The 26,990-nt window shown below is 38.8% G+C and overlaps 1 protein-coding gene across 1 annotated transcript; it reads right to left on the reverse strand.

Moving 5' to 3' along the window:
• Positions 1-12: 12 nt before the first annotated feature.
• Positions 13-26,990, reverse strand: ACTR3B (ARP3 actin related protein 3 homolog B). The gene is made up of 12 exons (XM_027686965.1): positions 26,859-26,990; positions 19,341-19,396; positions 17,383-17,507; positions 16,288-16,398; positions 15,836-15,931; positions 15,565-15,672; positions 14,166-14,309; positions 13,388-13,561; positions 10,651-10,743; positions 2,073-2,198; positions 1,553-1,636; positions 13-955 (listed from the first exon to the last, which is right to left on the reverse strand). Exons 1-12 carry the CDS (start codon positions 26,900-26,902, stop codon positions 860-862), a joined length of 1,257 nt encoding a protein of 418 aa, XP_027542766.1. The 5' UTR covers positions 26,903-26,990; the 3' UTR covers positions 13-859.

A 26,990-nucleotide genomic window follows, 5' to 3' on the forward strand; every position in this document is an offset into this window, starting at 1 on the left:
CTACCACAAACATTCATAAACATGTTAACAGCTTTTATTTCACTGGTGCAAGGCCCGTGTGTCATCCACCACTCACCAACATCAAAACAAAACATCATCTCCTATAAAACAGTTTCAGAAAATTCAAAACAAAGTAACAGTGGCTATTATAAACTTCATACAATACTGTAAACCACTTTGTGTCATCCAAACATGAACAGGTCAATTTCTATCATACATGGCTTTCCCCCCCCCCAAAAAAAAAATACCAGCACAACTCCAATACATGCCTCACACCTGGAAATGCATAACATCACTCCATGACATTGATAGCTGTTCGTGCTTAGAACTAGTCATCAATTCACCCTAACAATATCATAAAATACAAAATTATATGAAAACCTACATTTACAAAGCACTGTCCCAATCCTGCAATCTATTCCATTGGGGTAGGTACCATTCCAACTCCCCTAAAGGCAATGTGGTATTTAGTGCTCCATCGCTAAAGATTTGATTGCAAACTCAGGGCACAAGTGGGAAAGGTTTAAATCTTTCCACAGGCAGTAAAACACTGCCTTGTTCTTCTAGATTCAGTTTCAGTAGTATTTGCACAACCTCCTAAACCAAGACTTACCTATTTTTCAATTACCTCACATTTAGGAAGAAAGAAGGAAAGGCTCTGAGTAGTCAGCAGAGAAATGGCTCGTACTGAAATGACTTGGGGCTGTAAGTTGTGCTTCAGTGCACGATGGTGATCCAAATGCTTCCAAGAGTTAACCACATCTTGCTTCAGTATTTACAGTGTCTGCTGCCTTCCTCTGCACTGCATGAGTTTCTCCACCACCACAATATCAGAGATCTTATTTCCATTGGATGAGCATTATGACATGACTCCAAAAACAGGATTATGACGACAAATACTAGGGCCATACTCTTCATAGTCTTTCTTGGTGTGACATACTTGGAAAAACTCCGGCTATGAAAACATAAAACAAATCCCCTCAAAAGTGTAAGAACATAGCAAGTAGAAAAAAGAACAAATAAAAATAATGTTTTAACATTTCTGTAAATTGCAGCTTTATGACATGGTATTACATTTTTGAAATATAATAAAATGAGAAACATTCGGATATGAATACAATTAATTAAGAAAAGTTCATCTGGTCAAAAACTGCTTTTAAACACAGCAATGAGAAATCCCATTTTGGAGACAGGAATTGCTCCTGTATTTGCTTCTCCCTTGCACTTAAGACCATTGATTTGGATCCTATATTCCTGAAGTCCTAACTATCTCTAGTGCTGACTCTAGGAATAAAGGGACTATATTGCAGCTATCATATAAAAACTACTTCAGAACTATGTCAAATCACAATATCCTTACTCAAGTAAAACTCCCACTTGCCCTGTACAAATTTTACTGAGATAAAACTTGTGTAAAGGATTCCAGAATGTGACACAGTTCAGGCTGTCACAATGAAAAGTTTTAAAACTTAGTACTCAGATCAAATATACCCAGAATTCAACATGCCATAAAAATTTAAAAATTAAGAAGAATTTTGTTAAAAAGACTTACTGTTGAAGCCAGCATGGAACCACCAAACCAAACTGCATAACGCTGCATGTGATGTGTTATCACTTGAACTTCCACTGGTTTGGGCTAAGAAAAACAGTTCACATTTAGCTGGTTTACAATTTCTGGGAAGATCCTTACAAACTTAATATGGTCAGACCCAGACATCTTCAACCCTCCATTCAAATAACTAACCCACACTTATTACTCAGTCTGACATGTTCTCTAGAAGACCATGTCATAAAACTCTTCCTGATAACTATGATGAAGGACACAAAAGTTAAATCCCTCTAGCCCACTGCTAAGGTCCCACATCTCCTAGAAGGGAAAGCAGAACTGCTCACAGTAACTTTAAGGCTCCTGTGAAGACATGTCATACACTGCAAAGCTACCAATACATTTAACAACACATAAACATATACTATTGATTTTACAAGTGTATTTTCACTAGTGAGGTGCAAATTTTGACCCTTGAGTTCCTTCACTACTCATGCAATTATTGCACTTGAAATGCTCTACGTACCTTTATCCGACCACCACTGAGTTCCTCGCTAAGCCGCAATCTCGCATCCACCACTCTCTTCAAATCCCTTTGCAGTCGTCGTCCAAAGTCCCTGAACATCGTGGACCCTCCTGAGAGAACCACATTCTGTGCAGAATTTAAACACACATGCTGTAAATCCAGCTTCAAGCAGGTTTCCCAACAGCCAAAACTGCAGAGGTGACTATTTGGGATTAACATCATTAATAATTATTAACATCATTAACATCCATGACAAGGTACATGGAACACCTTAAGCTTCATCCAATTCAAAGGAGCTTTGTGGTCCCCTATTTTCTTTTTTTCTGCTTTAAATACATTTATGTAGAATGTGTTATTACAAAAGATGATTCCATTACAACAGTGAGCTAGTACCCTACATGTGCAGAGCAGCAGAAATAAGACATTACATCAAGAAGTTTCCCAGGCATGCTCACAGTAAGCAGTTTTAGCCCTGACGCCAAATAAGTCTCAAGCTTCATCATACCACCTTAGAACTCAATTTTGTTGATTTTTTTTTTTTTTTTTAAGAATTAAACTTCCAAACATAGCAATCAGCAAGGTCAATGATTCTTCAAAAAGGCACCACACCTCCACAGAGGACTGCAGCACAGAGAAAAGTACGACACCTTTCTCCTTGCTTGCCCAGTATTACTTAGTTTTCAGAGCAGAACCAAAAGCCTCTTAGCCTGGACTTGTACTTGGATTCTAAACAGGGGTTTTAGAACATCCCATCCCCAGTTCTGGTAACACTGCAGCATCACAGACTAATGCAGAAGTCATTTCAAAGGTAGGGGATTCGAAACAGGAACCCTAGGAGATAACACTGGTGGCAGCAAAAATGCAATTTATAATCAGAAAAAATGAACTCTTTGTGACAAAACTGCACATGTGCCCCTGTACAGTGCTGCAACTACAACCCCAAGTGCCAATTAGCATTTACTAAAACCACTCATATGCCTTAGACACATGTCCACAAGGAATTCAGATTAGGAGGAGTTCATCATACACAGGTCAAAGGATTCTCTCTCAGTAACAGTTTTTGACACTGCAGACCAAGACTGTGCATGTAATGAAAGAATATCTGATCCACTGTTTTCAGCCTGCACAAAGATCTGAAGAGTCAAAGACATACATAATAAGTGCAGAAGTAAGTGCTTGGAGTTTAAGCAACAGATAACAAGGAAAATCTTGTTTGTATCTTGTAAAGTGAGAAGAAAGCTGTTTGTTTATTCATGAAAAAAATCCCTGCACATCATAAAAACACATTACAGTAGGAAAAACTCATTACTTCACAGTTTCAGATTCTCACAGTATAAAAGAATGCATAACAAGGCAGGCTTAAAATAAAACCACACGTCCCCATAACGTTACTGAAACATTTCCAAAAAGAAAAAGGAAGACAGAGAAGAGAAAAGGAGCCATGGGCATAAGCAGGAGCTAGAAATCACAGTTGGCCCTAAAATTAAATTAGGAGGGAGACTCCCTCTGCTCCCCCCATACACAAGAACATCTCTTCCCCTGCCTCAAAGTGGTCATGCACTCCACATGGGAAAAGAAAATTGCTAATGGGGAAAAAAAGACAACAACCAACCTGAGTGATGAAATAGCAATTAAAAAGATGCCATCAGAAAATATTACCTGGAGATAATGAAGTTGGCGAAGACTGTGAAAGCAATAATTCTATTCAAAGCAAATTAAACTTCAAGCATACTCCATAAAGTGGACAATGCTACCACTAAAAACAGATTTCAGAACACACCCAAGAATATTTTTACAAAGACGTCCGAGACCAACTCATGCAACTACAGTCAGCAGTAACATTGGGATGATCCTTCCAACCCGTTAGTTATCATTCCAGAGTTAGAGGCTAAAAGGTTACACCTTCTGCAGATTATGGTTATTCAAGTACTTCTACACATTGAAATCAGTTCAACAATACACTGGCCAAGACGAACAGGAGCATCAGGGTCCACATGTTGAAAAGATGAGTCACCTCACTATCACACATCTGGACAAGCCAGGCCAAGCAGGATTTTGGGTATAAGTAATTAGGTGACACCAACTGTCATTACAGGATGGTTAATTATACAGTCACAGTTCCCCTGCTCCGTGCACTTCTAGTCAACAACAGACCAAATCTGTGCTAACACTTTAGTAAAAGACTTTTCACATACAGGTTTTAGTAAGTTATCTCAACTTGGTAGGTCAAACTTCTGAGAGGTCAGAGGCCTGGTACTCCTCACTCACAATGAAAGCAGAATCCACATACACTCCCCACCCCTCAAGCACCACACCCATCACTTAAAAAGGACAGAAGGTAGGCAGGAAACAATTGTCAGATTAAAAAAAACAAAACTAAACCCCGAAAGACAAGAATCTACCCCCCCACACACCCTCACAGATATCTTCTCTAGAATAACTGAGTAATTCCAGTAACTACTTAAAAAAAACCCCTAACAATTGAGCATGTTGAATATGTCTGTTGAGCAAGCTTACTAATGATGGTTGGGCTTTCAGCCTGCCTGGGAATTCTCTGGCCTCCCAGAAAAAGACATCAAGGAAATTAGTCTTTAAATATCTGTTTCCAGCTGATTCCTTTAGAGTAGGCTTCTTCTGATCTTAGTCTGCTCAAACACACTTTGGCTGGTTTAACAGCTCTAAGCAGTCCACATATCTCTCAGCTAACACCAATTATCATACCTGCTGATGGAAAGAACCTCCAGATGATTTTTACTTTTACAGTTAACTGGTTGAAAATTAAAGTTGTTTCAAAAGAATGTGTTCCCTCAGAAGAGAGGGATGAAGACCTTCCACACACCTGACAAAATTAACCATGAGAAGTAAATAATGAAAGTGGGCTATTTCTGGAAGGAGACCAGGGGGGTGGACAGCAATCATAGAATCATTAAGGGTGGAAAAGACCTCTAAGATCAATGAGATGAACTCAGAGGGCTGGCAAGAAATTTCTCCCTTCTCATCCCTATCCTTTGCTTCTCTTATGAACTCTGTGATACTGAGTTTCTCTCTGGACACCATTTCTGGTATTATGCCTAGACAGCATAACCTTGCAAAAATATGAAGTTACCCAACAAAACCAACCCAGTTACTGTAACAAAAATCTCTAGCTAAATCAAGTTTACATAAAATTTCTAAAAACTTAAATTAGCTTCTGCAGAACTCAGAACTACCAAACACAAGGTGTTAAACTAGTTTGTGCATCTTCATGCTGTACTGTGGTATAAGGACACTCTCAGCTGGACACTTCAGACTTTGCAGCACCAAACTCAAAAGCATCCACTGCTTTTTTATGGTAAATAAGAACAACACAGCCCAGTTTAACTTCCTTACAACTGACAGTCTAAATTAAAGTTAACATGACACGACCAGACCCCAGAGACATGTAATGAGAGGAATATATGACTGCTAATAAAAGTTATTATGGGTAAAAACTGGAAGGTTCACAACTGAGTCAAGCACGTTATTAGCAAGAGAATTAATTAAGCTACACACCTCTGTTAATTTGGTTAAAACAGGTTTCCCAGCATAATACAGAAAGTATAAGGAGAAATATAGTACATACCAAACAACAATAAGTAAATGTATTATGAGAAACACTGTTTTTTTAATGTTTACTTTTAATGATGAAGAAACCATTTCTTTATCCCTAAAATCATGATTTTCAATGCTTATTTAACAATTCAAGTAACAGTAAAAGATTTCAGCATGACTCATGGTCGTGCTGTTCCGTAGAAATACACCTCAGACACAAAAGGAACCAGAAAATCCTGCAGATGTGTTCAGCTACTGCTAAACCAACTAGCAAGGGTAATGTTATAAATTTAATAACAGCTGTGACAGGAATAAACAGGGCTTCTCCTCAGTACTCCTGGGCTTCACTGACACGTTAATCAGTTGGGGCTTCCACTCGAAGTAGCGGGAATACCTTTCCCACGTCCCACCATCGGTGCCAATATGATGTGAATCCCCTGGCCTGGAAGTCTCTCCAGCTTTTCCTCACCCTCAGAGCCACCTCACTCTGCTCTGAGTCACTAAGTCATTGTGCTGGAGCACACATCAGCAAACCCGGTTGAACAGTGCCACCTACCCACCACGCTGTGCAGCTGGAGCTGTTTTCACACCAAGTATTTCTAGTTACAATTCAGCAATTCAGATCAGAAGTGATGTGAGGGGGATGTTTTACCACCCCATTAGCCTCCCGCACCCCAGATCTCTCCAGGCTTTGAGGACGGGCTGTTATGAGCTGGGCAGTCAACAGTTTAACTTGCTAAGTGAATGCTGACACAAGTTCAGTCCAAATCTTAGTTGCAGGAAGAAGCTCAAGTTCACTATTGCCCACAACAGCTGCATATCCAGTCAAAAAGTCACCTTCTCTAAGGAAAAGAGCCAGTACTGTTAAAATACTGTCCCTGTGCACCTGTGTTTCCACAAAAATCTGGATGTTTCATCTACAATAAAACACCACACTTGCCACTACACTACAGTCCCCAGTCCCCACCTTAGGCAGTGTTTTCAGCTTGAGAAGTTGGCTTAAAAGTTGGGGATCAGGGATGTTACCACTTGATCCACCATTAACTGAATCATGAATATTTCAGCAGGCTTGACTAGGATCTGGCAGAGATATTTCTGATAGAATTTACCTGGTTTCAGATATCATTCATCTTAAATTCCTTCATTCATATATTTGTGCCAAAAACACAGCAGAGAAAAGCTGAAAGACGTCAATTGCTGGAACAGCCAGTGACCCTACACTTAATATGCTTTGTACTGGGAGAAGGCACAGACCTCAGTTAATACTGTTCTCATCTAAACTCTGGAACAACCTAGGGAGACACTCCAGATGGGGAAATGGGAAGATGAAGTAGACTGTGGAATAAAAGCGACAGTTTCTGAACCTGTTACTAACCAAAAAAAAAAATCTGCTTTTATTAGAACACCAAGAAGTTTTTAGAACTTTTGAAAGCCCTTTGCCCACCTTTAAAGTTATTATAACTATACTCACTAGGAGACTGGTTTTTGACACTAAGTGTCAAAACCCGTGCCCTAACTGACAAACGTTGGGACAACTTTCAGACCATTTCCAGGCTGAAAAGAGATTTTTAAATAGCAACTAATCTTGAAAATTTCCAACGCTAACATCTGCTGTGGCTGCACCACAGAGCAGATATTCACCACTGTGTGCAGGAGTTACACTGTGTTCAGTAGGGTGCTCACTGGAACTTGAAAGCTGGGGAAAGGACCCTGTTTTTGTGCAGACCACAGTCCCCATCGTGCTACTGCACTCTCCCTGTAATTTCTCCACATTTCTGTGATATCAGCTATACTCTACGTTATATTAATTATGAGAAAAGTATAAGTAAAGGTTGTGGAACAATATTTTAGGAAAAAAAGAAGCTACAGAATTCTCAAAAAACCCAGAACTAGATGAACTGTACACCATTCTTCCCAAAGAATGCCAAGGGTGATGCAGTGTCTCATTGAGCCCCCCCAAAGCAGCATTTCTACCTGCTTGCAGGATCGGTCATTTTTCAGTGGAATTCAACACAGGAACGATCAACGCAGCCAGAATGCCAGATTATTTCAGCTATGTGGTAAGATCCACAAATTATCTCCTGTATAATTTCATTTGAGTACTCATTTTGAATTTCATTCTATTTTCTGAAGATTTGAGTTTGCTAACCAAAAAAAAACCAAACAAAAAACCTACAAACAAACCAGAACTGCCTTTTTTCTTCAAATTTCAATGCAAGTCCCCTGGTTTCAAACCCAACAGCCTACCTATCTTCTTCTATTTTGGCAGAAAGTAACTCATTCCAAGCAATCCAAAGCTCTCAGCTCTGTCTTAGAGAATATAAATCAGTTTTTTCCAAGCAGTCACATTAAGATGGTTTAATCATAGGAATTAGAGAGTACATTGCTGGCAACCATTATACAATTAAAAAAGGCTTCATCATGTGTGAAGGGATGTTTGTGCTTGGTATTGAGCAGCTGCAGGCTATGGGATCTTGTAGAGGCCCAGAAAAGTTGACTTTAGTTGAGGGATGGATTGTGGTGGTGCATCCCTGCCACTCCAGGCCGCACTATGACCTGAGAAATGCTCATTAGGCCACAGTCTTGACAAACTGCACTTGGACTAAGCCCTTCCTGAGCTTAACAGAAACACTGTCTGCTCCCAGGAACTAACAGGTATCTAAGGAGCACCTGTTTTTTAACAAACAGCCTTGGAAAGTTATTTTTCTTGCCTGAATAACAACCCAAGTGGAATAATATTTTTGTTACTGATCCTTCAAAGTTACTGACTCAAACTGAGGTCAGGAGGGAAAACTACTATGACTACAGCCCACCCTCTGATGGCCTTATAAACAGTGGTCCAAAGTGAGATCCTTTTCTGGATCAATGCTGAAACCAGGACTGACATCTCTTCAGCTGGATCAACGCTGAAACCAAAATCAGCATCCCCTCAGCTGGATCGACTCTAGAACCGGGACTGGTGACCTCTTTTTCTCTCTTTTTTTCTCTCTCTTTTTCTCTCTCTTTCTTTCTTTGATTCAACTCTCCCTCTTTAATTCTTCTCTTCCCTTTCACCCTACCCCTTTATCCAAAACCCATTGCTGTGAGCTTATACAGTAGGTCAGGGACTAACATACTCATGTCCATGCCAAGTGTGTAATTTACTAATAAAACTTTCTGATTGCTTGCGGACCCTCTGACCTTTGTCACTCCTTTCAGCCAATGAGCATTTACAAATCTGAGGTGCTTCCTTCCCCCCTAAGGGTACATCGTCACAGATCTGGCTGAAGAAGTCAGTCTTATGAAGGTTCTGTTGGTCCAAACAGCAACATGAGGTAAGATAACTGGCCTTGTAAGAGAGATGTTGATCAGACTGAGAAACAGGGATAATGGCTATAAAAACTCAAAAGGAGAAATACCACAGGACGTCAAAAGATGGGTTGTGAAACAATGATTCCAAGGCTACATACTACATAAAATCTGCAAGAAGTATACTCTTAGGTATTTTCTGCAGGAACATTGAGGAAGAATCCAAATGCATTTGATGGAAACCCAGCTCCAAAGCACAGGACCTTGGCTGGCCACCATGCAGCACCTGTGGGCAAGTGACACTGATAAACCCCAGAAGATAAGAGAAAGTATGAGTGGATTATTTCTGCATCCATACACTGTTTTAAACAGTGAGAACAGAGATGCTCGTCCCTTTGCAGTGACCTTGCTTAAAGAAGTTGGCAACTATTAGCATTAATAACCACTCACATCTATCATTACATTCAACAGCTAATTGTGCAATGTTACTTTAACTAAGCAAGTAAAATGAAAAACAGAAAATGAAAAAAACAAAGTCTCTATCAGTGGTAAGCCAAGGGAAAGTTATTTGTGTGCTGATTATGGTGAGCCAAGAGTAACTTAACCTCAACTTATAAATACCACTTTCTGGAAGTCCGTATTAAACCTCACCCTACCAAGCAAAGAAGCTGCTGCTCTAGGGCAGCTTTAGTCTTTTAGGTAAAAAGCAGACACAGCACAACCACACACCAAGGGTTTCCTAAACCCTTGTGCAATACATTTAAGCTTGAAGGCATTGAAGACATCTACTGCAGAACTCACCCCACATAAAAGCCTCTTAAATAGTTTAACTTTGCATTTTAACCTGCCCCACAGATTTGTTCTGAAGTGCTACATCTCACTCTAGATTACAGAGCATGTGAACCAGACAAGTAAAACAGACTGCAAAATTTTAATAGTTACAAATTAACCTGAGATATGACTTCATTGGAACTTAATAGTCATTCTAATAGGTGAGGAAAACTACCCCTTTTTATATGAGCAAGCAAATCTCTCCAGGCTGTTGCTTGATGCCATTATTTCCAAAAGGGCATTGCTGCTGCACAAGCAGAAAAACGGGAAGCACAGGATGTGCTGCCAATACAGACAGAGCTTGCCATGGACTATGCACATCAGTACCTTACTTTTCACTTCTTAAAGATTCAGGGACTGAAAGTATTCTCTAGACTACAGTCTGGGCAGGTTTTAGTTGGCCTAATTGTTGTCTCATGTATTTTATCACTGGATTCAATACTGGCTAAAGCTGCAGACAGTGGGCAGGTATAAGACAGGACTATAAAAAAAATAATTTATTTGAAACCACTACTTAAGAAAGTAAGGGAAGAAGAGCAGAGGGGTGAGATCATGACCTAACCCTTAAAATGGTCAAAAGTCAAAGTCCTTTATGCATAAGAATTCACATTACAAATGTCAGATACAAGTAACATCCCTCTGCCTCAGTTCCTCACAAACAATACTTACCTATGTATGAAGCCATTACAGATACTCCTCTTTCAAAAATAAAAAGCAGCAAATATCAACTGGCCTTTGGAAGTGGCACTTTAACTTGAATTTTATTTCCATTCAAAGTTCACGTTTCTCATAGTAGAGGAAGTGGTAGCTATGTATATGCTTCTGATGACGATATTAATACTTAAGTCTTTAAATGGATTATATGCATCTTACAGCAGAAAGACCATACCTTATATAATGGACGCCGGACATCAATGGGACAGTTCTGTATAACTTCATCAACTACATCCGAAATGGATTCCATGAAATCAGGATTAGCAAACTAAAATTAAATAGAACAGGCATTAGATTTTTTCACCCAAAAAATGGCGAAACAAAAAGGCAGAAATGAGACTGTGGAGAGATTTTGTAATAGGGGACGGGTAGGAATCAGTCTTGCTCCCCACTTATTCTACATTGTAACAGACATAATTCTGTAAAAGGGAAATGAAAATTCCCTTTTCTGCTGAGAAACTCAGATTCTCTTCCTTGACCATAAATTCACTGTCTACAAATTATGCACTATGGACCTTTTATTGCCTGTGACAGGAGTTTGAGTTCTCCTGCAATATTAAAATACTGTTACTGTGTAGTGTGTTCCTGCCTTTCCTTTTAAGTGAGAGAAAAAAACATAAGTGTGCAAATTGGAATGTTTCCCTGTAAAAAGTTTTCAATCCTACTAAAATACTTTGTTTAAATTCTCACCAGAAAGTCAGAGTTTTTTCCAAGAATGAAAAATCTGCAATATTAAAAAAGGCATAAACAGTCTAAGGTTTTGAGTGGAAGTCCCCATCAATGCCAACATCAATACAGTGCTAATATAAATTTCTGCATTTATAAATACTAGAGAGTCAGAGTAGCTAATGTTAGAAAACATTCTTAGTCTAGTGGCAACTTTCCACTTAAAATTAATGTGATCTTTAAAAGAAAGAACAGTTCATAGACTAGGTTTTGTCCTTTCAGAGATTAAACCCTGAGAAATTAAATGACTTCTCAATACATAATAATGTTATTCTAAATATATTATTATATTCTAAATATATTATTATATTATTATATACCTTAAAAACTTTCCTATATGTGTAGAAGCCACGTGGAGACTTGCATCCTAAACTCATCCAGTATCTAACTGGATGAGTAACAACAGTCAAACACAACAAATATATATTGAACTGAGTGAAATTAGCCAAGGAAGTTGTCATGGAGCTCAGGAGTCACAAGGATGATGGGAAAAATCCCCAAGAATTCAAGCTAATTTCCACAGTAAGAATTAATCACGGAAGAAGCTAAAACATGAAGCCATGTAAATTAAAACAGAAGAAAGCAGCAGTGTGGCTGCACACAGAAAGTTCTCATCTAAATGAACTACAGCCTGAAAGCTCCCGAGCTCTCCATAAAGATACTGATGGAACAGCAGGGCAAAAGGAATAAGTAGAAATGAGAGTTATGGCATCTAAAGCAGAGTGTAACATGCTTGTTGAACAGGGACAAGGGAAGTGACATGTGAAATTGGAGTCTGCTAGCCAATACCATATGGCTGGAGAACAGCAAGTAATATATCTAATTTAAAAAGTAGCAAAATAATCTGGATAACTACAAACCCCAAGGCCTAACTTCAAGAGCATTAAAGACTTCAGAACAAAATATGTAAACTGAAAATAGGAAAAGATTACAAGACAGCTTTACCAAAGGCAGCTCTTACTTAGCTAATCTGATACCCTTTGAAGTGAGGACTTAATTGGTCCAAGAAGAAATTCTCCTCAGATGCAATACATATCATCTAGTATGTTTTTCCTGTCTAGAAAATCAGTTCAGGTTTGGAGTTTTTTTTAATACTGAGTCAAGAAACTATCAAGAAATGAAGAAAAATGGAAATTAGTCCTTTATCCCGTTCCCAATAGTCTTTGTAGAGACTATGGAAAGAGGAGCTCTTAAAATGATGTCTGACACAGGATTCAATGCCTCTCTATAAGATCACATGGATAAACAGCAGGGAGGAAAACTATTTAGCCCAGAGATTTAATACTTGAATACTGGCAGAAGATCAGATGGCTACAAACTGACCACAAGAGATTAAGGCTGGAATTTAGACAAGAGGTGTCTGAAAGAGGTTTTTTAATAATCTTCTGAGATGAAGAGGGTAGACAAAGGGAAACCAGTGTTAATATGGATTTTAATAACAGGTTTTAATAGTATTACAGACTATGGGTGCCTGCAATAAACTCAATGAAGTGTGTAGGAACAGACAGGACCTTCTCTGCTATGCTGTAATGTATTGAAACTTGACTCTTTCCCCCCCACAACATCCTGAAGCTCACTTAAACTAAACTACCAAAAATCAGACAGACAAGGTACTGTAATGTTTCCCAGAAATGTACATGACCTATGACCACAACAACAGATATTTCAATGGACTTCTCTCAAGGACAAATTTATCATGCTTTATAAATTGACTCAGCATCAAAAGTCTGCATCAAATAATTAGAGTATTACCCCTGCAATGCTGTCATGCAGAGTAGTGCCCAAAGAGATTGGCAACATAATCAAATACTCAGTATAAAGGCAGACTGCTTTAAATCAATGCTGAAAGAAAGAGGAAAATATTCTATCAAAACTGTAAATTCAAACACTTTTGTCTCAACTTTAGATTGCCTTTAAAGAAACAGAACAAGATGTTTTAAATGTTATGTGGGACATTAGAAAAATAATTCTCTGCTGTGCTCACGTTTATCTGTGCTGATGTTACCTGAGACTGCACCTGGCTTGCAGTCAGACTCACTGGTACCTCCCTGCCACGGGATGGCGCACGGGCACCGGGAATCACGGCACTGGGAATGACGGACCGGGAATGATGGTACCGCCCTCCCCCTCCCTTCCCTCACTCACTGGAATTTCTGTAACTTCACACTGCTAGTTCTTATTCTTACCTCTGGATGGAAGAAAATTTCAGGTCCGAGGAACCTTTCATAACCCACATCTATAACAAACTTGGTTTTGTTGATTGCATTGATGCCAGTGTATTGTTTGATCCACTTCCGAGAATCTCCGTCGTACTTGGCAAATTCTTTCACTATGTCAGGGCAAATGTAACAGTATTTTTCCTGTTAAAGAAAATGCCACGCATTAAAAATAGCCAAAACAAACATTCACATCGGTGAATTAATGTGCCAGAATCAGAAAACAAAACTATGTGAGCATTTTTACAGATGGGGTTGTTCAAGACACTTTCTCACCCCAGTGGCTACTGCAGACTCAACCCCACAAGCCAAGGCATGTGGCCCATTTGTTTCCATAAGGCTGACTCAGCTAGATTAGTCTCCCTCAAAAGAAAAACATCACCAACAGTAGGTCTGTGACAATAAAGAAGTTCAAGGGCAAGCTTTCACTGCAAGATCAGACCCACACAATCACCCTACATTATTCTTTTTTTAAATTAAATTACAAAACAGGTTTTAAGCAAATCTAAAGTTTAAAATGCTGATTTAATCCGTGGAACATACTCATTGCAAACAGTCTAGCATGAATATTTTCTTCCTCTTTCTCCTTTCCCCACATCTGATTGGATAAACCAACAGAAGTTGGTGTAATTACAATACACTGTCTACATCTGCATTTTTAAGAGAGCCACTGGCAACTTTTAAGAGCCAAAAAATTAGCTCACAGAGATTTATTTATGTGTTTATTAAGAGATAAAAATGGGTGTACCTTTATGGCTTTCGCTGTCTCCAGAGATTGTTCAGGAGGAATTCCTACCTCCCTTTCCCTTAGGAGCTGTTGAATAAAGTAAGTAATATCTCTACCTGCAATAGGAATATGTTTGATGCAACTTCCAATTACATAGCCTTCTGCCTATGTAGGAGGAGAGGAAAAAATATATAAGGGAAAAAACTATTTTGTGTCAATAATTAACATTCATTTTTATAATACCCTTTCAATTAAAACTAAAATCTTGAAACTGTAAAATTACTATAAAAATGTGCCCTCCACTGCAAAGTGGGTATTATTTTTATTTAGAAGACCTTGATTATCATATATAAACAGATATTATCTAATAGATACACAAGTGATAGCCAAAGTCTTGCACACATTAGAGTCAGATCAGACTCCTTTGAGGCATCATCTGAAAAGCAAATGTAATATAAATAGATCACTTGTATCCTGCTTGAGAGTGAAAAATCAATAGAAAAAAAGTACAAAATGTATTAAATTGCTCAGACAGGAAAAAAATCAAATGAAGCAGTATCTAACAATAAGGACAATAAAAATAAGAAATCTATTTGATGAATTTTTTTAGGATGCATTTACTGAAAACACTGCTGCTGCTGAGCCACATTATTTTTTCCCTTGCTTTTGTTACACTTTTCAGAGTTTCACACAGTAAATGCTGTTTGTTCACAGCACTGCCCATATGACAAAAACACTGAGCAGATGAGGTTAATACCAAAATGCAAGATGAAGCTAAAGGGAATCAAATTTTCATTTCTGAAATGAAACTTGATCATTCAAGCACATTACATGCTTCAAAAATACACAAAATGACATAAACAGAACAGATGTCACTATGCACAGATAGTTCTGTATTTTTAACATCCTCACATAATTAAACTGATGAGATGGACCATGCACATGAACAGGCATTTATAGAAGTTTGTAGTTGTTTCCATACAAGCAGAAACAACAAAACACAATATAACAATGAAAACAAAATAAAATCATACAAAAAGCGTGCATTACCAGCTATAGTAAACAATCAAAATGCAGGACATCCAGAAAGTTAGGACATTTCTGGATGGTGGCATGCAGAAGACCCAAAACCATGATAATCATTGATATTAAACAGAACTGAGGCATCACATTTATGGTAGATCAGGTTTTACATAGAAATAGACTTTAAAAGGTGGCCTCATGGTTCCTTATGGTGACCTTCCTATAGTCTGCAAGCTTAACTATGTAATTATTTAGTTAACATAATAAAACACATACTTTTTCAAGAAAAAAAACCCAAAACACTAAACATTTAAAAATAAGGTTTCACTTGACACTTCCTATTTAAATCTATAGTAAACAAACCACCACTAGTTTCAAACTGCATCCTGCTACATACCACAGGGATTACATGGGTCACTCCATCACCACTGTCGATGACAATTCCAGTCAAAGTACGTTCCCCAACCTGCCGTGACGTCCAGGAGGCAGCCAAGGCCAACACTGCCTGCAGCAGAAAGAGTTTATAATTAGAAGCAGACAGAGTGCAGAGTGTGCTAATTTACAGTCTCAGAAAGTACTGTTTCCAACATATTAGACATGTGCAAACAGGTGACTATCCGTTCTGCAGCTACACTTGTACTTCAGAAGTACACATTCACTTTGCTCACCTGAACAGCAATGTAAAGTCCTGGGATGTTAAATGACTCAAACATGATTTCTGCAAGATACTCTCTGTTTTCTGGTGTGTTCAGTGGAGGCTCTGTCTGCAAAAACAAAGAGTTTTGAAAAAGCATCTCAATAGAGTTCTTCATTGATTAGCTTGGTATGGTAATCAAACTTAAAATTCTCAGTGCACTCAAAATAGAAAATTTCAAATGGAATTTAAACTAAGTGTTTGAAGCTTTTAAAAAGCAGTAGCTCACCTGCAGCAGCCTGCATCAATAAATTAACAGAATATAGTTACAATGCAGCTTTAAAGATTACTCTTCTCCTCCCACCCCACTCTCATTGCTAAAGAAATAAAAGACAGAGAGAATCATTCTCCAACAGAGCTACTTGTGCTTGGAAAATTAGTTTTCCTCTTACAAAAGTATTTTCTTACCAGTTCTCACTAACTCACCATTAAAAAATAGTGATCCTCAGGCTCAGCTCGAAGGTACTTAAAAATGACCTGCTCCATGAACCTCTCCATGAGGTCCCAGTCTTCAACAATACCATGTCGTATAGGCCACTGCAGCAAGAAAATGTGTCAACACTGGATCATACAACAATAAACAAACCCAGAAACAGGAACAGGCTACCTTCCAAACCCTTATATCGTCTGAAACAATGAAAACACCTCATCTCACTGTTATCTTATGAAACTCTCCATTCTGACTTTAATTTAGAGGCAGAATTCAAAGTTATCTCCTGCTCCCAGGTACTTCGAAGTACAATTCTGCCTTGCAGGACTAACAGCCAGAGTCCAGACTCTTCCTAATACTGCTGTTAGTCTGTTGCAGAACTGTGTTTTAATCTCTTTTTGTATAAATTTCATAATTTCTAAAGTTGAGAATCATACTTGGCTCCAGTACGCCCTCCAAACTATAAAAAGAAATAAAGACCATATAGGCTATGTATTTTTTAACAAAAATTCTGGCAGGGATGATGTTTACATTTTGTTCAATGTTAAGAACACAGTTGACATTTAAGTAACACAGAAGGATGTATAAAATATGATTTTTTTCCACATAATTCATAAGCCAGTAACACTTTGTAAGTACAAGAAGTCCTTTACTAAGGCATGGAAAATATGATTCACAGAAAAGCTGCATTGAAGACAGCCCTTCACAAAACAATTGTGATACTCCCTGAAGCAAAAGCATCCAAGACATTTCCCAATTCATATGCCATGGTAAGAGGATACACTTTTAGCAAGAATTTAAATATTCAGTGTATATGGCTATTTTAATAGCTCATAATTTTGAAAACTGAACAGCTGCACTGTATCAATGGATATTTACACAAGCACTAACCCCACAGAACAGCACTAGTAAAACAGACATTTAAAAAAGGGTAAAGCCAACGAACCCCATCATGCAGTTTTTAAAAAGTAACAAAAACACTTTACAAAAAAGCAAATGTGTGTTTCAAATGGCTACCCAGAAGTCCTAGAACATTTTATAATAAAAATGTGAAACTTGGGAAAGACTTTCTACGAACTCTGAATGCTCACCTTTGTAGCATAGGTAGGTTTATCTATGGCTTCATCTCCTATGAAAAAGTCCAGATCATCAACACCTTTCATTACCCTCCTCTGAGCCTGGTCCCCTACTTTGGCCGACTCTCGGATTGCAATACCTTAAAATAAACCCAAAAGCCACATAAAAACAAAATTAAAACAGCTAAATACCAAATGATGAATGTTTATTTACTTAAGGATTATTTTCCTGAAATAAAAATTGGGATATAAAAAGTAGAAATTATGTAAGTGATCTACTGACAAGCCAATATAGCTGAGTTCACTCTCACTGCATCTCACAGGATTCTGGTTCCCCATCTCTAATTAATGTAAATAACAACTAAGAGATAATATTACAAATGTATTCTGTTAGAGACTAAAGCCGTCACTAAAACTGTACAAGTGCAGCACTCCAGTGAGCAACATGACTCCAGTGACCAACTCACTCCAGTGAGTTTCAACTTTAGAATAAAGAGGAAGGGCACAGGAGAAGAAGAAAATAAACTGTGTACTTCAAAAATAAGTACTGGAGTCATTATCTTGGTTGGTGAGAAAGAGAAAGGAGACAGGGGAGAACTCAATTTGCAGTGCTACAGAGAAATCTTTGGAGACACTTATGTTTCCCATTAGCAGGCTGGAACTATCACTGAAATTATCAGATGATGGCTGCTGTAGGCAAGAAGATGAGACAGCAAAAATCAAATCTGGGGCAAGCTAAAAATAAAAATGGAATCAAGTACTGTTAAAACATAACCTTATTTATATACAATTTTCCTTTAATAGGTCATAATCAGGATCTAAATAACATCCAGCAGAAAATGCAGAGTAGACTGGCATCATCCACAAACACACCAAATACTATTAGCACCAAAAATGACTCACAGGCAAACAACTCTTCTGTAAAAACATTTACACCCCAGCAGGTTTACAGTTGTATAAAGCAGGACTTATAACAAATTCCCAGGAAACTCCTGCTATCCCACTTCTTTAACATAAGACATTTAAATCTTTACCAGTGGTTTAGGTGTGAATTTTTTACAATACTTGAAATAGTGAGACTATAAGCAGTACTGCAGCTACACCTGGTAAAGAGCATGTGTCCTCTCCACCTCTTCGGCCCCCAATTACCTTTATTTTTTATCTTTATACTTCCTATCATGAGTAGCTACAATGCAGTCTTGATCCATTAATAAGTAGTTAATTGAAAAAGTTTACAAAAACTAAAAGGCAGTGTTTAACATAAACTGACATAACAGATGCTATTATAGATGTAAATACATAGTGCAATTATTTATAAATATATACAGCATGTCAGAGAAATTATTAAGATGACAATTAAAATCATGAATACCAAAAAGATATATAACATTTTAAACAAGTTCAACATTTAAAAAAAAAATAAAAGAGTAAATCTGTTCAACAAAACCATGTTAAATATGCAAGAACATTTTAATTGGTAAACACACACCCAAAAAAAGAACATTTTCTAACAGGAACAACTTTTTTGAATATTACACTGTCTACAGTCCCAGACAATGTAAATAAAGCAGACACCACCTGCACTTTAGTACTTAATTTGATTGGAAGCCTTCCCCAGATTATCCGGGCTGTAACCATGGTGTCAGGTAGACAGGAGGTAAATTGCATTCTGTCTACTCAAGAGTCCTGGCAGAAAAATAATGGAGATAAAAAGGAAATTGGACTGGAGTTCTCTTCATCTTTGTCATAGCAACCAGGAGCTGGTTTAATGAGCAACACTCCTGGCTAACTGCAAACAAGGAGTTCTGTTTAGCTACACTCCAGCCAGAGATGCCAACTCAATGAATGTCACTTCCCAGATGGACAAGGCACTACAGAGGCTGAGTTGGGAGCTGGAAGCACGTCATTTAATCCTGGAAGTGCTCAGTGACAGCACTGTATATTAGCATTTGGAGGGACAAAAAATTACTCACATGATGGGATGATGAACTGAGGTTCTGTATTTCCTGCATAGCCAAGTTTCGTATACCTAGGAAAAAAAAAATGATCACAAGGTCATTAGATGCACTTAGATGCAAAAAAATAAAGGAAAAAATACTTTCAAATCACTCAATTTATTGAAGGCCAAACAATCACATGCCATGTCTACAATTTTTTTATGCTTTCAAGTATCATCCTGCTGAGAAGAAAACTTAGAAGTGGTAAATGTTTTAGGTGTTATTTATTTTTTAGACACCTTCCGCTTACAAATTTTGGTAGTGTTTTTTTTCTGAACTATCAAATCTAAAAACTCAGCTCTTACTTTCTCCATCTTGTTGGAGACCAGCTACAACAAAGGACTGCCAAGCCACATTCCAACCTTTGGTACAAATAGGGCAGTGGAGATCTTACCTTTCAGACAGCTACCACGAGCAAAGATGACAGACTTGACATATTTGTTTATTATTCTCAAACAGAGAAAAAAAATAAATAGCACATCTCAAGTACAAACCACAGTTGAAAATTCTCGTTACAATCCTGATAAAATTCCCTTTCATGCCTTGCACAAACCACTCACTTCGTCACAGGTGTAGTATCTGTGTGTGATAAAAGACAAATACTACAGCAAAGCCTGCACTGATGAAATGCTTGAGAAATGGGCAGCAGATGGTATGAAGCTTTGATCATCTCTTTCAATATACATATAATATCTATTTTAACAAGTAAAGGACCAAGACGAAAAAAGAAGAGGGAAGAAAAAAAGGAAAGAAATTTTCACACAAAACGTAAAAATCTCTACATGGTGAGAGTGGCTGCAAGCTACTCCAGGACTTTAGCAACTAGAAATAATTAACATCCCAGACTATGAAAAACTTCCTAGGGGAAGGGGGGGGCTAAGGGGAGGAAGAGAGAAAAAAACCCAACAACAAACAAAGCAACAACAACCAAAAAAACACACATCAGAAATAGTTAAAAAAAAAAGTAAAAAAATCAACTAAGTCTCTGCAGGCATTCAATTGATTGATGTCTTTCTTAAATATTGTCATTAGATTGAAACAGAAGTACAACAGCAGCATGATTTGAGGGAATTAACATTGTTCACATCCATTTTTACCATGAAAACCTAAAGCCATGACATTCTTAAATGAGACCAATCCCAACCTAGGTCCAAATGTGAATTTAAGGTCTTTGTCTACATCCTACTCTCAATATTTGCAAACAGTATTATGCCAAACCCCTAGGTTTGCTTCTTCGTTAGCAGCTTGAACAGTAGGTTACCTTTTATAGAGTATTTGGTATAAAAACACTCATTAAGAATCAGTTTGCTTAGATAAAAGAATTAAATCAAAACTGAATTAGCACCGACCTTGGAATTAAAATATTATATTTTCAACATCTCTTCAAAGCTATAGCTTCAATAGACTTCAAATAATAGTTAAAAAGCCATTCTCTCCAAGGCTAAAAAGACAAGGACTGTGTTTTTGGGGCAAGGGTTTGTTGGGTTTTTAATCATCACTATAGACATATGCTTTCAGTCTAATCCAAAGTGTTTACGTATACTTTCTATGGCTCTCAGAAAAACATAATCAGGATGTTAAATTAGACTGATTTGTAAAGAAGGCCATTAGTACTAAGAATTCTTTTTATGATTATTATTGTATAGATTCTTCACATTTTAGAATGAGGCCTACCTAGGGAATATTGTTAAAACATAACAAGCAACAACAGGAGTCACATGGGATTTAAGACCCATTACAGGATACGTCCTCTTTGCTTCTCTCTCAGAAATGAATTTTGACTAAATGCACACAGTAAAAACCAAGGAAACCATTTTCTGATCAAAAGACCTAGTTCCAAGGCCTAGAAATGGCAGTTAGGCAAAAACCTCATAAGAACAGCCCTTCAAGCCCCAGTGACAAAAAACCAAAGACAATATACACATATACATGCACATACAAGCATGTAAATTTGAATATATAATTTTTATCCCCAAATCTTCATTCACGAAGCCTGGCCACGATGATACTTTTTATACCATTTTTACATAACTGTATGCATGTACAAATTAAAAGGTCCCTGCAATCTAACCAGAAGTCGTTTTTTAAACTAAACTCTGGCCAAGAGGATAGTTCAGTTTGCCACCTTTTCCCCCTCAACACACACGCTAAACTCACACTCACTCACAGTATTAAAAAACACCTTCTAAAAGTCAATTTGGGCTACCAGTCTGTAGCAGCTTTACCTTCCTTCTCAAGTAGGGACTGGATCCCCCTATTAGAGTAACTTGTAAAGTTACCAAAACACTATAGTTCAATATTTTACAGACTAATTTTTAACCGGGGTTAATTCGCCTAGTGACAAAACAACAGGGTAAGTTTATTTCTCAGCAAAACAGTTCTCTTCAAAGAACTCATCTCACAGAAGACAGCATCTAGAAAGATTTCTTTTGCATGCCATTAGTCCACAAAGGACTAATACTAGAACTATGAGAATAACTAAATTCTCGGCTCAATGGTGAGGCAAAGAAGTGGGGGGAAAAAATCTGTTAAAAAAAAAAACAACAAACATTTAGGATCAAACAAGACACAGGCCATATTTCAGGTGTTTTGACAAAGCCAAATTGAAGGGAAAATGAAATTTCTCCCAAAACCACTGAGGAGGAGAAGAAAAACAGATCATGCAGTCATGCTGCCCTTATGCAGCAGCCTGTTCACTCAGGACATGGAAGACTCGGTCCCAGATTCCTGTTCTGCTCAGCAGGACCCAAACACATTCCACCTCTCACAGCTGCACCCAGGAGTACATTAAAGTGTTTGGGTGACCTACTTCCAGGACCTCCTACAGAAATTATTCCCTTTCATACAAGATATTTAAATATTCACTGACCAGAAAGGCTCTGGACTTAAACAGTTAGAAAGGTTGCCTGGTCTCCAGTCCCTTTCCCAATGAATATTTAAGGATCTGAAACACAGTTTTCTTTCTCCTGGGTTACAGCCTAGTAGACTAATGGTAATGCAACGTCTTGTGATCTGTGAATTACACAGACAGCTGTAGGGAATGTGTAGATAATCAGTATTCCAACTTAATTTCATTAAAACTAGCAGATTTATTGCTGGTGAGACAGGAACCTACTGGAAGCTGTCCAAAATATAGGATACTGGAGACTGCATTAAAAATGAGCAGAAAACTGATCCAGTAGACAAAGGCTATTCCATGCAAAGGGATTTGGAGGACTACTAGTTTTTTAAACATCACTGGAAATTATATATTGTGGAAACAGTTTCTAAAAATAGCATGGTCTCCTCCATACTATTTTTCCAAGGTGACGAGTTCCCACTCAAGTCAATTCTACCTGCTTTTGCACGAGGATTGGTCTAACCCTGTTCTCTTCTGAGGTCCCACCATGGAAAAATGGAAAAACTTACATCAAGAAATGACTGCAAATATCTACAAACGGACTGAACTTGGAAGCAGATGCTGCACTCTTAACCACTCTAGAGAGTGGAGATATATTTTGGAAAATTCTTACTAAGGCATGAGATCAACACAATCTAGGTATTCAAAATCACAAACTCAGGCAGTTGCTTTGTCCATCTGAAAACAAAAGACATCCAATTTTTCTCTGGACAAGTGTGTAAAAGAGCCAATCCCAGAGATGAATATTTTAGCATTTTCTCACTTTCTACTGCTTTTTGGCACAGATCTTTAAAACAATGTATTATATACACACACACAAAAAAAAATCTCTGAAAACATAGATTTGATGTGATTAAAAACAGCAAAAAGCTTTAAGAGAGCCCTGTAAACACACAAATAATCACCTCTCTAGAGAGAACACTTTCTCTGACAGCTAAGAGGCTGCATAACCAAGTGATTACTGTCAGAACATCTGTAGTGCCACACTGCCATAACAGACTATTATCATTATTACAAATATGACTGAGAAACTTGCAACACAAGTTCTTTATAAAGGTCTGGAAAGGCACGCTTGAAATGAAGGAGGGTGTGATGAAGGGATGGGAACAAAGAAGGGATGAAGGAGAAAATATCAGACAAAATTGTCTGCACAGTTTACCCAAGAGCATCAGCAGCCACTATAAGAATAAAAAGTACCTTAGAGCCATTGGGTTTTTTGAGGGAGTCCAGCACTTTATAGGACTGAAGCCTGTGATTATAAACAACAATTAATTATCTCAGGCTCCTTAGACCCAGAACAGCAATTACAATAACGTCTGTTCACAAGTCTCACGTGTGAAGAGCAGAGGCAATACCTGGCTGAAGCAACTCATTAGGTTCTGAGGTTCCAGATATCTTTAATAGCTTAGCAACAACATCAAAAAACACCTTAAGCTTCAAGTTTTAAGACCAGTCCAGCTCACTTCTCCCAGAAATCAACTATTTACCTCCAAGCTCATCAGTAAGACTTTGAAAAAGTAATTTTTCTTTAGTACAAGAAAAATGGAGTCATTTTAATAAAACACATCCAAACTAGAAGTACTCCTCAGCATCTGCAAATACACAGACTTGAAGAGAAGACAGGTATTTTAAGACATCTTTGTTTTGCACACCCACCTACTGGTGTTCTGATGTCCCGCAGCTAAATGCCAATTAATAAAACTAGTTATGAAGTTTAAAGCTACTGAAAACAGCAACCCCCAAAAGGCCTGGTAGTCCTAAGAAACTAAAAATAGCGTGCCCTTCTCACAAAAGGAGTGATAGCAATGTGTAAACTAATCACGAGGAAAACATCATGCAGAGAAAATGAAGATGTAGTGCATCAAAATTGCAGTACAAGTAATTTGCAAATACTAATGGAAAAGATTACAGCAAATTATTATCACTGTCTGCAAAATTTGTGAATAAAGACTGATCAGTTTACGATAACAAAACTTAAGTCATCTATCCAATACATTAAAGGAATGTTATCCTGTCCTGCTATGACAATGTTTCTCACTAAAGGTCTGTACCTATTTTCTACACACTCGTTCTTCCCTTTTTTGAGAAATTCCAGGATTTGCCAGGCCTAAGGCCTATGGCTGCACATAACAGTAAATTAAGCCAGGCTCTTTATGCACAAAACAACAACGAAAAAAAGTGTCCTTTAACAAACTTCTTAAAACCCCCTACATGAAAAAAAACAGGGATTAGTGCCTGGACAAAGCACTTCATTGAGTACCAGAAATGTAAGTAGAAAAGTGCATTTTATATGCACAATATTCCACAGTGCATGTCTGCATATACCTTTTCCTTTCTGCTATGCTCTTCCAAGTTTTTAATCTCAAAGCCCTTTCAGGAATAATTTCAATGAATTGTTTGAAGCTTGTAACCCAAAGTAGATTCATTCTAACAATAAGAAGGTTTTCAGCCCACACAGAGGAAAATTCCAGAGCATCAATGAGTCAAGCTACTTGTTCTGGCTGCTTTTGTTCAGTCTTATTTCTTCCTGAATTGTGCAAGATAACTTATTTCACATTCAGTAATCTCTTTGCTGGAAAGTCTTCCACATTTGAGTGCCCTACAGCAAAGTCAAGCAGAAGCCCCACCAGCAGAGACATCGTGTTGTCTCCTATGAATTAAGATCAGAGGCACTGAAATTCAAATGTTCACCATTTGGGGACTATCCAAACCCTTCCTGAAACAAAACTGTATACATGCCTGTACACACAAACTCCATCAGTTTTATCCATGCAAGCACTGAATAGACTTTAGAAATTCTTCTTCAATTATTATTTATCTGAAAGGATACAATAAGCCATTTCCTACCCTTATTTATTTTGTACAACTGTTGGTGAGCAGTATCTACTGCCAGTGTAACACTGGAATTACTCCATAAACTGAGAGAAAAAGGCATCTCCTGCAAAAGACAGACACCGCATTTAATGCATTTAATGGATTTTATAGTTTATACTGTACCCTTTTTAAAGGATCCACCTAGACCTCCCATTTCTCTCCAAAACTGTCAAGTAATGATCTTGTAACATAAATAGTTCTATAGAGAACAGATATTTACAATAGCTTCAGCAAATAAATAGAAGGAAGCTCGGAAACCATCAAGCAGTATTTGATGCACAGGCAGAATTACATGAGATGGAACCTGGTCTCTGTTCCCCTCCTAAAATTTCCAGCTGTGGACTCCAGTATTCCCCACTGAGAGGACAGAGCTGATTTCTGGTAAGCTAAGGTATAAACAGAAACAGGTAAAGAGACTTCTAAAACTTTTGTGACAGTTTAATAGACATATTTCAAAATGGGACACACTTTTCCAGGGGAAGGCAATGTGACACCACAACACTGGAAAGTGCTTCCCATGGTTATCTAGGGATTGGAGTTTCTTTATTTGGTTGGATTGGCTTTGGGTTTGATTTTCTAACGATTGTTCAGTTCGGGAAATTCTAAAGATAACTTTCCAAGTATTGAAGAAATTAAAATAGTGTTGCAAATTCCCTGTAGAGGAAAGGTCTATTATTGGAATAATTTAATGCAATCAATGACAACAAGCCTGACAAGTAAAACTACTGGATGAATAGTTACTTATGGACAGTTGTCTCATCTCCTCCCCTTCTCAGACCTGTCTGTAACCGTTGGGCCAAAGGAAAGATGTCAGCAAAAGCACACCACAGATTTAGTATTACCTTCATTACAGCTCCCTCTGACACCTCCCACTCCTAAGACACAGCAGGACTGGTCTATTGGATGATGAATGGATTTTCTCTAGCCACAGACAGGTAAGAAAGACCCATTCCTGAAACGCCTTCCGAGCACAGCCTCTGCAATTCAGGTTTTGTTTTTGTCCTCACTGATGTGAGTTACAAAACTCGTGGCTTGGGTAAGTGCAGAATAATTCTCACACTGATCTGACAAAGGCGAGGAGACGACCTCATGACCAGGAACACCAGGTGTGAGGCAGCCAGCTCCCATCTCACCGGAGGCAATACCTGGAGAGGCTCGTGAAGATGCACAAGCCAGGTGCAATCTGGCAAGGTCCCTGCGGTCGAGGTGCTGTGCCCGGACACACCGCAGCCCAGCGAGCACAGCTCACCTGCCTCTGGACCACTCTCAGCGCTGGTTCGCGGCTCCCTGGCAAAGCGAACGCGAGTCCCCTCTCTCTGTTTGAAATGAGCCGTCCCCAGTGTTAGCGTTTTAACCGCGCACTAGTTAAAAACCAGAGGACGCACACAACAACTGGACTCGAGAGGAGAAAAGGGCACACAGAAACACACCATCCCCGGAGGCGCACGGCAGGGGCACGGCGGGGCTGCCCCGCTCCCAGCTCCGGAGGAGAGAAAGGGCAGCAGGAGGAGGAGGGCAACGGGGAGGGCAAGGGAAGGGAAAGGAAGGGAAAGGAAACCCTCGGCCACAGAGGCGACAAGTCGAGAGGGCACCGGGACACACGGCGGGAGCCCGGCCCCGAGCGACGAGCCCTCGGCGGCAGCGGGAGGCGGCGGAGGGGCGCGGCGCGGAGACACCCACCCTCCCAGCACGGCGGCAGCCGGTACCTTCCCCGCACTCACCCGGTGCCGCCGTCTATCACGCAGGGCGGCAGGCAGCTCGCCATGCTGGGGAGCCGGCAGTGCGGGCCCTACGCCTGCATCCAGGCGGCCGCCGGCTCCCCGGGCTCCCCCGGCTCGGGCTCCATGCGGGCG

The sequence above is a fragment of the Neopelma chrysocephalum genome, unplaced genomic scaffold (assembly GCF_003984885.1).
Source record: "Neopelma chrysocephalum unplaced genomic scaffold, ASM398488v2 Primary Assembly neopelma1_72, whole genome shotgun sequence".
Taxonomy (NCBI): domain Eukaryota; kingdom Metazoa; phylum Chordata; class Aves; order Passeriformes; family Pipridae; genus Neopelma; species Neopelma chrysocephalum.